General features: G+C 28.2%; 1 protein-coding gene across 1 annotated transcript; it reads left to right on the forward strand.

Annotated features, from left to right (window-relative positions):
• The first annotated feature begins 5,311 nt into the window (after window positions 1–5,311).
• On the forward strand, window positions 5,312–12,565 carry LOC142332885 (small ribosomal subunit protein uS14m-like). The gene is made up of 3 exons (XM_075379575.1): window positions 5,312–5,467; window positions 8,438–8,596; window positions 12,319–12,565. The coding sequence occupies exons 1-3, from the start codon at window positions 5,396–5,398 to the stop codon at window positions 12,499–12,501; spliced, it is 414 nt and encodes a 137-aa protein (XP_075235690.1). The 5' UTR covers window positions 5,312–5,395; the 3' UTR covers window positions 12,502–12,565.
• Window positions 12,566–12,871: the final 306 nt, after the last annotated feature.

A 12,871-nucleotide genomic window follows, 5' to 3' on the forward strand; every position in this document is an offset into this window, starting at 1 on the left:
AAAAATGTTTAATTCTTCAATAGTGGTCTTTCACCAGAATAGTTTAAATAAGGCGTACCATTAAATTAAATATTAATGCCAATTCCTGATACTTAAAGAAAAAAAGAAAAAAAAGGATGGACTTTTGTTTAACATAAAAATTAATTTCAATTTCGATTCAGTTCTTTATTTATGGTCTAATCCTTGTTATATAGAACACTACAAATAATCCATTTTTATGAATTAATTCTTATTGATCTACAATTTGGCAAGATTAAATTTAGTATTTGGTAAGATTTAAGTAGACTTATTAAATAGAAGATTAAAGAGAAAGATCTTTTTCTTTTTTAGAGTGTATTTATGAAGTCAGGTTTTTTTATTTATAATATTTGTAGAACCATACAAATTATTTCTGGCTGTATAAATATACAAAATTTAGATCTTAGAATTAATAAATAAAAATTAAGTAATTAAGCAACAAAAAAAAAAAGTACCTTCATAAAAGTGAAGTTTTTTTTTAATTAAATAAAAATGAAAACTGTTCACTTATTTATTTGTAAAAGCACATACAATATCACCAAAAGACCTTCCTTTACAAATTAAAAAACCATTAATATTCATCTAATTAGTGAAAATAAGTTGAGAAGAAATTAAAAGGCATTACCCATTTATGTACAGTTGGCTATTATATTCTTTAGCTAACACATACAGGTGAATTTTAAAAGACGGTTTCATTTATTATATTGTAGAATTGTACATTATCACAGTTAATAAAAAATAAAAATGAAAAAAAAATCAGAACAAAAATTTTGGTTAACTTTTTGTTGAACAAAATGTTAATAAAATTGAACATGAACATAAAAGCTGACCTTTTTGATCTGCAGAACACATCAAGGCAAGTTTCAAAAAAGTGAGAAAATATTTCTAAAGTATTTCATACTTAACAATAAAGGCAATTTACCTTTCTAAAATAGATAGCTAATTTATTAATTACCAAATGCAGACACAAGCAGATTTTGTTATTAACAGAAACCTAAATTTTTTAAAACAAAAACTGAACTTCAATAAAATATTGATACCCAAAATAATTAATAAGTAGCAATTATTAGAGCACATTTAAAAGAAATAGTAATGCATAAATAAAACATTTGGTCTACAAAGAATCAGCAAACCATCTTCTAGTGTATAGGTACTTCTTGAAAGCAAATTATTTTTATCATGTATGTTTAAAAAGTAATCTGAATAAATTTTATTTAATTTAAATTAAAATAACAAGAATTATAATATGTATGTAAGCTAAAAATAATTTTTTAAAGCCTTACAAAGTGTGCAAACATTTACCTCATTAAATTCCCATAATTCCTGCTAAGTTAACCTTACAATTAATATTAACATACATGTAAATCACATTATTTAATTGTGTACTATTTTTCTTAATGTAAAAATTACTGAAAGAACTTACCTAGTTTACATGTAGAATTCTTTTCTAGACGGTTGTTTAAATTCGTATAAAATACTCCTAACATACAGAATAGGCTAAACACAAATAATCAAGTAAAGAAAATTTGATGCGGTTTTATAAACGCCACAAGAGATCGTAAACAAATAAATACTATTTACCCTACATGACAACGATATTCAATAATAACACTAATATTAGTTATCAGAAAGAAAATACAGAATTAGATAATATACTATGTAAGTTTTGTTTATTTTCACAAGATCACTTTATGTAATGAAAGCAGCTAATATTATTATAAACAAATGTAATTTTTCATCAACGTAACACATTTTGATACATCAGTTGTTTTGACGAATTCGCGGCGCGAAGCAAGTGGAAGGACGAGATAGATGTACTCACAGCAATTACGCTTTTTCCATTCTCTGAACGCATTTAAAAATGAATTTTTTAATTTTAATTAATTGAAATTAAATGAATTTTTTACTAATTACAATCTACCATTGCTTACAATTGGTGTATGTATAGTTATATATCATAAACATACATAATTTCAAAGCGTTATTTATGATGAAGTAACACTTGGACAAGCGTACGGTTCGTTCCAAAATTGCTACACCTAATTTGAAGGAAATATCTGAAAGTTACTTTACACAAATCTTAAACTTTTTTAAAGAAAAATGTTTATAAATCATACTGTGTGTGTGCGTGCGCGAGTAGATAGAAAGGTTAAAATTGCTATAGAGGAATATGGTATAATATAGTAAGTACCACGATACTCCGGGTTTTCCGGATAATCGACCCTTCTGCAAATATTATTTTCAAATTAGACGGTACTTATTTTAATGGAAATACTTAATCATTATTTTAGTTAAAATACGAATAAATTAAAGAATTTGTGTTTAAAAAAAAACCGTTTGAAAATAAAAGTATGTTGCAAAAGGGTTCTGGCTTCGAATTCCAGTCAAGCTCAATATTTTTACACCCTAAAAATTAATTTCATAATTAAAGAGAAAAAAATAACTGGATATGTTATTATAATATGGATATGTTATAATATGTTGTCAATTCAATTTAATAAATTATTTAAGATAGATTATGAATATTTGTTTCAGTAGTGCATGATGACGATAAAAGTTCCTTGTGTGCTGTCTGGCCAGCGTCTGGTTGCTAGACACGGTTGTTATGTAACCCTTCCTCAGTCCAACCATCTCTCTTTTTACTGTTTAGCTTCTGGAACCACCGTAAGATATTACTTCAGAGGATGATAGCCTGCCTGCATGCGTGCGAGTGTGTATGCATATATATATAAAATAATATATATATTATTTTATTGAAATTAATATTTTTTAAGATTCATATTAGTCCTTTGTAAGTTAAATTATATTTAAATTCTATTAAAGTACAGAATATTAAGATAAGACATAGCTTACTTTAATTTTTCCATGAAAGTACTTTCAAGGATCCCGCATCCTCAGTCATGATTGAAATAATTCTGTTATTGCATATTTAACTGTAAAAATACTAAAATAATGAAAATTGCATATTAATTTATATGAGTACTGCAATATTTTACTTGGCTGAAAGCCAAGTAATTAAATTTTTGTTAGGTTCTTGTGTAAGACGATCAGTAATAACGTCAATTTGGAATTAAAACTTTTGTAATGATATACTGAACCATCAAAACATTTTCAGTAGTCTTTGTAACTACCAGGTGGTGTTGTTTTTCCTCTTCCATCAACTGATGTTACTGCTGGCAGTTTTCTTTTAATTATATAAGATTGATGCATATTACAAATGTTGCCCAAAAAATCTTCATAATGTAAACTATTAGTATATTATTGATGTCACAAATCTGTTAACATTGAGAACAACCTTGATATTTTAGATGTATACAAAAAACACATCTTAACACTCTTGAAAATTATGGAACATAAATATAAAATGATGTAATAAATGAAAAGACAACTCAAATCACACACACACTTTACAACATTAAAAAACCAGCAGTATGAAAACAACAGTACACCAGTCACTGAAGATAATTGATAACTGTTTAAAATAATTATATTTTTTATATGTTTTATTATATAATACACAGAAAGTTTGAAGTATTCAAATCGTACAAGGCGATAGGTTTGAAAGCTAACAAGAAATTATTGAACCCTGCAATTTCAACTGCATGGGAAGATTTTAATAAAAAAGTAACGCCAATTTTAACTAATTCAAAACCAACTGTTGTAAGAATTTTAGAGCTTGGTAAATATATAAATGAACTGCTCATTTCAAGAACACAAAATGTGAGACAGTTAATAACTAAAAGGCGAAGTAGTCTTACTTCAAAGAATTTCAAAAAATTATATTTCTACATGAAAAAAATGTAAAATACTGTAAAGTTTATTTGAAAAGTATTAATTGATTATTTTAATTTTTACTATTAGTTTTCATTATTTTTTTTATAATAGAACCAAAGATTTTTAAAAACAAAATGTTTGTGTGTGTGTTGTGTAGTAATAGTAACTTTGCGTGTATTAGTAAAATCTAGTGGAAACCACAAGACTGTATGCCTGGACCTTGTACCCCACTAAATTACATATACATATTTTTTAAAATGAAAAGTACACTAAATTTTATTTCATTAATAACTTCTTATATTTTTTCTTATTTTTTTTTTTATTGTTATTGAATTGTTATTTATTGTAATTTTTTTTACAAACAGAGGTTTATAATTAATTATTAATAAATCAATATAGTTAAATTAAAAAAAAAAGGAGATGAAGTCTGATTTGAACCGATGTGCCTTCCCCTTGATTCAAATACTTCATTAATTGAAATTTTGTTTGGCTCTAACTCTGGAACCAATGAAAATAAATACCACTTATGATATATCGTTGAAAAGCTCTAAATGAGCTCTTATTAATGCAGAAAAAGTCCAAAATCCAATTTTTTTTCTGATTTTGCACTCTTTTTGGACACTTGGTTCAGTCAATTGCAATCAAAAAGGTACTTGCACAACTAGATGTTTCTAAATCCAAATGTTGTAAATCCAATGTTGTAAGTCGTAAATCCAAAATTTCTAATCATTTTTGAGTTAAGCGAGATACATACACGTACGTACAGACGTCATGCCGAAATTAGTAAAAATGGATTCAGAGATGGACAAAATGGATATTTCCGTTGAAATCTGAAAACCGAAATTTTTCGCTATCACAAAACTTTCTTTACTTCGTACAAGAAAGAAAAAAATAGACGGAATGAATGGCTCGCTCAAAAATAAGGTATGGTACAAACTATATTATTTTAAAATATTGATTTTGTCATATATAATTTGATATTGATGTCAGTTCAATAATTTATGTCATGTATACATATAGTGAAATTAGATTAAGATAAATTTTCTAGATATAAAATACTTTTCACGAGTTGAAATTATCTATCTATCTATATAATAATATATATATATATATATATAATAATAATGATATATAAATTAATTGGCTGTCGTTTCGTTTGTAGTTAGTGATTAAACATAAAAAATGTGTTTTGGGGCTTACAGATATAATTTAATTTTTTAAGATTAATTCAGTTAAATAGCACAATTAATGAAAATATCTTATCAAGCAGTGATAAATTTGCCGAATGTTTAATAAACATTAGTAGTGGTGATGCAATAAGTTATAAGTCATGTGAAAGGATATAAAGTAAACAAACGCGAGCTAGAATTTGGTATGGTAAGAGGATTCTCACCTCAAAATAAGCATAAGAAAGGTTGCTATAAATCGAATCGAAACTGAGAAGGATTTGGTTTCCCATCGTCTATTCAGTTCATTGTTGAGAATCGTATCTCGATTATTTCGTTCAGAATAGAGAATCTAATCGAAGGAACGACTCGTTCACGAATTTCCCATAATTAGTTAACAGATACTGTATTTTTAAGATTGTGAATTTCATGGAAAAATGTTGTCTTTAGGTAGCCGTCTTGTAAATGTTTTTAAGCAGTCTGCAAAGAGAGTTTTAGGTAATGAAAAAGTAAGTGTCATCTACTGTAGTTCCGTTAAGGCACGTTTAATGTAAACTGGACTTTATTTCATAAAATAGTTAATTTTATCTTTTCAAGACAGATTGTTTTCTCCGTAGAAATTTTAGAAGGAAAATAAATATATAAATGGCAATATTTATTATTAATTAGGTTATTCTGTATTAGATTTTTGATTTCTGCAATTTCCTACTTCTCACTTTAAGGTTAAGAGGTTATACAGCATCGGGGTTATGTTACAGGATGAGTTTTACTTGACAGCTCGGTAACTTAAATGAACAATAAGTTCCTGGGATAACATTTTTTTAGATTTATGTTATTACCGTAACCCTTTCTTTATTTAAATTTTAAGATAAATTACTTTATAAAAGAGGACGCTTTTCCTCATTTTAACTTTGAGGCAGCCATCAAAATGTTATCATTCTTAAATCTAATTTTGCCTAACAGTTTCCGATTTTCCAAAATAGATTGATCCCAGAAGAGCGAGAAACCACAGTGTTCAAGTTTTTTAATTAATAAAATTGTATGCTCTACCAAATTGAAAGCTTTGCTCAGGCAGTAAAAACAAATTCCCAGGGTTAAATCAATATTGTAAATATCACTTAATATCAGAAAATGCTAACTAAAAATCTTGCTTTGTAAGAAAAATATAGATTTCAGAAAATAAAGCAATCTTACCTAACCAATTGCGATTAATTTGTTCTTCAAAAAATCGTACTACTTTGTGATATCAAAGCACCCTGCCTGTGGATTTCATAAATTTTACATCACAACAATAAATCATCTTATTCATTTTCAACCAATTGGAAATCCCATTGATGGTCTTACTGGATCTATTCATGTTCTTCCTAACCTATGAAAATGAAATTATGGTGTATATCTGGCAAGCCAAACAGTATCTGTAACCAACCTGCATAGTGTAACATGGCAAGAACAAGGTGACTACTGGTTTTGTATATAATCTTAAGACTAGATATAGTAAGTGTTTGAGGTATGGTTGGAGCTGTTCTCTAGGTCACCATCTCCCTTTATTCTTCTAATGAGTTATAGATTGATGCAAAGATAATGGATAAAATGTAAATTGTCTGAAAAATAATTAAAACGATTGTGTATTATACTATTTAAAATTTAAATATTAAAAGTGCATTTCATGTAATGTCTCACATTTAGTATTATAAATCACCATTAATATACTTCATTAACTATTAATTTATCGCTTTTAAAATGACAAAAACTGAACAATTTGCTTAGAAACACAAAAATTTCTTCAAGTAAAAAAATGCTGCACAGTTAAAAATTTACTCAAAAACATTTTATTAAAAATGAATATTTTTCTTTGTATATTTTTTGTTAATTAATTTGTCTTCTGAATTTGTATATGGGAATGTTGACTGTACATTTTTGTAATTCATTTCTCTATTTCAATCTATTATTTTTGGGTTGCCTATTCAAAACATTTGGTATCAAAGTTTTTTTTTATGATATGCTGCTAAATTTAACCTTATTATTTGTTACTGTTCCTAGAATATTCTGAACAGTGGGATACAACTATTTTACATAAGTTTTGGGGTTTTTTATTTTATATTCATTTTTAATTCTGTAGTGTAAATAACATAAATAAAAAACTATCTGCAGTAAAATATCAATGCAGAATCAAGAAAAAATCCATTACCCAATACAAAGTAAATATTAAATTAAATTTGTATGTAGCAAAATAGAATTTTATATATATTTATATATATACCGACAATTTCCTACAGATGGAGAGGTCAACAAGGGTCACTTGTCAGTCACAAAGATCTCCTACCTTAATGATGGATTTCTTTTTTTGGGAGGGTTATTAAAGATAAAGTATTTTCAAGAAAACAATGAACTGCTGACGATATGATTCAGTTATTAAAGAAGCACACCAAGAAATGAATGAAAACAAAGTATGCTCAATGTAAAATCTAGACTACAGTAGTATGTGAATGCAAAAAGCAATCAACTTGAATACTAAAGATATTGTTTTTAATTGCATGTTTTATGCGATCCTTATTATTACTTAATAAAATAGAATTTTCTTTTTTTATATATATAGCAAAATAGAATTTTATATATATATATATGTAAAATATACATATACATACTGGTGGGGGAAGAGGCAAAAGTAAATGTGTGTGAAAGGTGTAAATAAAAAATATAGTTTTATTAAGTAAAAGAAGAAGAAAATTCTATTTTTTCAAATGGTTTGGCAATTTATTAAAAATGGGTATGGTAGCATAATAAAGCCCTGTCTTACAAGCCAAAGTATTGTGTTGATTTTACAAAAACTGTTCCATTGTCATTGTTTAAAAGACAATGGAACTGTGGATAGTGTAATTTTTTAAGAAGAAGCAACTATTCTCTTTTGCAAAGATTGCACATTCATAAATATAAACACAAGGGTATGTTGTTAATACGTTTAATTTTCTAAATATAGGTTAACATGATTATGTAGGCGTAATAAATAATGATGACAAGCTTAGCATTTTATTAAGGTGCTTCAGAGCAAAACAGTACAGCTTGATTTTGTTACAATGAAATCATATTGATCATCTCACGAGAACTTGTTATATAATAAAACACCCAGAAATTTTGGTTTGTGGGCAACAGAAATACTGTTGTTTTCATTAATGGAATTCTATCCACATGATAAATGGTGTTACATCTGCCTGGGAATTAGGTTTCCTTATTAAACTAAGGAAAATATTGTTCTTATAAAATATATTTTTTAGACTCTGTTATAGAGTTCAATTTTAATACTACAGTTTCTTAATAATAATAAGTGTTAGTTATATTAACCAGTGAGTTTATACTCTTATCAGAAATGAAAGTCAAGAAGAGTCTTCTATGTGGAAATTGTTAACAATAATTAATTAAAATTACGATTACTATTATATCTAATAAATATATTAGTCATTTTTTGTATCTTTTTTTACCAGGTTTTAGCTGTTGCTACCAAACAACAGTCATGTAGTGAATGGACTGATGCTCGAATGAGAAAAGATGTAAGAAAACGAATCAATTGTTCAAACTATGCTCCATTAAAAACTCGATTACTGAGTCTTAAAAGGAACAAAATCCTTCCGCCTGAGTTGAGGGTATGTTCATTTATCTGTAGTAATAAGGGAACTATTAATTATTTATTTTTTTAACCTGTTTATTGCTATGGCCACATATCTGCAGGGTTATGTAACGTCAAGAAATATTACTTTCTGTGCATTATTATTTGAATGAGGCTATTACAGTTTCTTGTCCACTTTGCCAGAAAATTTTTTTTTTTTTTGTTATTTAATATCTACCGGGTTGATGTAAGATCTTTACCTTTTCTTCATCCATTATGATGACTTGAACCATATTATGATTTTTAGAAAATGTAAATACATCTCTTACAGTACAAGTAGAAGTAAATCATATGTCATTTATGAAATTTTTACAAATTTATTCCAAGAAGCAGCTTTAAAAAAAATAATATTCAAATAAAAACATGTTTTACCAAAAATTAATGTATTTTTATTACATTGTTAAATATATTTCGCAAAATAAAATATGCTTACAAAGCTGTAAAAACATCATCGTAATAATGTAATATAACTTTTTGTACGTTTTGATTTTAAAATATTTCTTTCAAACACAAGATCTACACAAAATATTTCATTAGAAACTTCGGTAAAAGAGATAAAGGAAGTATCATTGAATGAGCCTACAGTTACTAGTTCGTATTGTGCCTATAGACACATAGATAACCGTTTATTTTTTCAAAAGAGTAGGAAACCAGAAACTAGGATCAGGGGAAAATTAGACGTGAAAAAAAAGATTACTGCATAATAAACTTGAATGTGTAATATTATACATATGTGCTGAATATGCTGTGTATGGGCATGTATTTTCTTGCATTATAATAAATTTTTTCATAAAAAATGAATTTGTATTCTTACAACAGAGATATATTAACTAAAAACTGAAAAGAAATTGTAACATACATAGGCACACACTAGCAAACCAGTTGAAACAAGTATCACAGCCGTTCTTTTGATTGTGTTGTGCGATTGAAATACAAGAAACTCTAGTATTCTTCTCTGCAATTACCATATATTTCTGAATCCAAGACAAAGCTTTTAGCTACAATTTCATTCCCAGAAGTATGGGTTGTCTTACTTTGCAGTATATGCTATATGATTTGGAGTTTTTCTTTTCTTAAGTAACAGAACCACGAGTTTCCATTAATCTCAAGCTCTTCCCTCACCGTGCCTACTTCTGTAACCTTGAATGTTTCCATGTGCTTTAAGCATTGTTGTGCAGTAGCACATAGTGAGTGTTGTGGCAAATATTTTTTTTATCAATTGATGTGAAACGTAGATTCCACTTCTAAACTTTATAGTAAAACGTGATCCACCGTAGTATAGAAAGGTGATTTGTATATGTTATTCTTCTTGACTTTTATGGCAGTACCCTTATGTAACTGATCGTAATCTTGAACATCGTTCTTTGCAACAGGCTGCTGGCATTACTATTATGCAGATTTTAAAATCACGGTTTTTCAGCGTGCAGAAGCAACAGACAGTTGTGTGGCATTGAAGAATTATGACGTCACAGAACCTAATGTTCAGAGGTGGCAAAAGAACGAAGAACATCTGAAAAATGACTAGAAAAGTTTTCAGTGGCCCACAAAGTGGACATTTCAAAAATGTAAAATGGAAGTAGTAGCATTTGCGCATGAGAAACATAAAGAAGGATGGTAGTTTCCTGCTATGTCATAAGAATTAAAGCACAGGAATACAGTGCCCAGCTTAAACTCAGCTCTAAGTGGTGTACAAGAATAATGTGATGGAGTGGACTTCTGCTGCAATGCCAAACATCTCTTGCTCAGCGTCTTCCAGCATCGTATGAAGAGAAAGAAGTCTGTTGGTATCACTGACTGAGTTATAAGACTGAGAAAGGAACATTAGTACCTCTTTGGGTAAATCGGAAATGCCGATGAAACTCCTGTTTACTTCAACGTGCTAACCTGTACATTAGTTGAAGAGAAAGATGCCAAAAGTATATTTGCTGTCACTACAGGCAACAAGAAATCGCAACTCACTGTGATGTGTGTGCTTGCTCATGTAACAAAGATGCGTTGTTACATCAACAAGCACACACATCACGATGATTCACGTGATGCTTGGTAGCAAATATTTGGCATCAAGGTCTCCTATGTCATCCTCAATCGTAAAAGTATGTCAAATCAGAAAATGAGGAAATAAATATAAAAGATGAAAACAGGAAAAAATGTAAACTACTTGAAATGAGAAACTATAAATTATAAGTAATTTCAAGAAACAGCCTGAGTAATGACAGATCGTTGTTTTTAATAGTTGAAAAAGAATAAAGTTTTACAGTCTCTTAAGAAATCAACAGGTTATGTTATTACTATATCAGTAATTATTATCTGTAAAAAGTTCTTATTGAAGCCAGTTAAAGCTTCTACCGATCCTTTTGTTACTGTTAATTAACTCTTCTCCCATAGTATCTTTCAGGTAGTTAGTTTTCCTCTGAAATATTGTGAATAAGTTTTATTCTTAGCCACTGTTTTCATTATTTCATTTTGTCCATTTAATCTTCTCCAATTTGTTGCATGCCCACGTTGTTTTTTTTTTAATAAATGACTTATAACACTATAGAGTAAAATGTGTAGCTTTAGACTTGCTTAATAAGTCTTACTTAATTAAAAAAACAGCAATCGGTCACAGTAGGGAAAAATAAAATTCAATTTGGGTTTCTCCCCGTAAACAAAATGCTCTATTCTTTTCAGTTTGCTTTATTATCTTTATAAATGGCCTTTTAATAAATATTCCCATTTCTAAAATAATCATGTTTGCTGATGGTATTGGTGCTAAATTGAGCAAAAAGACTGCGTAGAATTTGAGTAAGCTATCAAACAACTCGCTTCATAATGAAATGGTTTAACTCTATTGGAATTTGCCAAAACTCAACCAAACATTTCATACGAATTATGCAATAAGCTATCAAACATAGAATCAATATGAATACAGTTTCAAATTTCCCAAGTAATCCTGAAACCACAGCTGAAATTGATAACTGTGAAAAAGTTCCTTGGAATTGTCATTAAGAAGCTTTATTTGGTTCAGTCATGTGAAGTATTTGATGGCTATCCTTAAAAAAAACATTTATGTTGTACATTTTTCTTACCTTTCGTAGACAGTCGGTTTTGAAATTGTGAGAATTCTGTGTTGCGTGCATGGTATTCCTATAGTTCTGTACTTATATTTTGGATCAATTCTACTGATTTTAAAATTATATTTTGCCAACAGAAATGGGTTTTGTGGGCAATGTTGTGCAAAGCGATATGAATTTTGCAAATCTCCTTTTTTAACATTATCATTTTCTATCCGTTCCGTTTTTGTGTATATAAAATTTTACTGTTTATTAAATCTAATTTCAAAAAATTCTATTATTGCAGTCAAAATATGCATATGTAATCGCTTGGAAGAGGGTATCAGTCGTGGAAGCGCTTGTTTTTTTATTAAATTTAAATTAACTATTTTGAGTAGTCATGTGCTTGTTCATCGCAGGATTTTGTGAAATAAAATCGATGAATAAATAAAATAAAGCGACTGAAAGATATTACATTAAAACTTTCAGTCTCAAATAGGCTAATGTGATAATCACATATCATCAGTAGCGTTAATAATAATCTGTTTATTTTTCTAAAGTTGGCATTTCATACGATCCACTGTTATTTCATTTTGAATGTTATTTATTAATAAAATAAATATCTTGGATTAAGCTAATAATAGAAAATAAATAATTTTTTGTCCAGGAAGCTGCTGAAGAAGATTTGTTAAAACTTCCCACTGATGTACTGGGTAAAAAAATTGTTTGGCGATGTGCAGTGACATCTCGTCCAAGGGGTGTAGTTTATAGATGGCGTGTCAGCCGTATCATATTTAGACATCTATCGGATTATAATAAATTAGCTGGTGTTATAAGAGCTAAATGGTGATAGTTTTAAAAACTGTTATTTTTGTAATCGTTCGTATTTATAGTTAATAAAGTGTTTCTGTTTATCCTAATGTTTTATTTCAATATATTTCTTAACGTCTATCTTTTAAGTTTTCCCATTCTCTTTTGTTAACCTGATTTAGATGGAAAAATATATTAATTTTTATTATATTAACATAAGCTTTTCTTAAAAAAAAAATAATAGACTTAAAAATCACCATACAAAGATTAAATAATAATAGTTTTCCAAAAACTTAAATTTTTGTTTTATCAGTCTGCATGATTACGAGAAGGGGGTTTTTCATTCATCGGAACCTTTACTTTTTTTTAAGTACGGATTAACTATTTGTAGTTAAAAGCTTAGCGACTCT

The sequence above is a fragment of the Lycorma delicatula genome, chromosome 12 (genome assembly GCF_047948215.1).
Source record: "Lycorma delicatula isolate Av1 chromosome 12, ASM4794821v1, whole genome shotgun sequence".
Classification (NCBI taxonomy): Eukaryota; Metazoa; Arthropoda; class Insecta; order Hemiptera; family Fulgoridae; genus Lycorma; species Lycorma delicatula.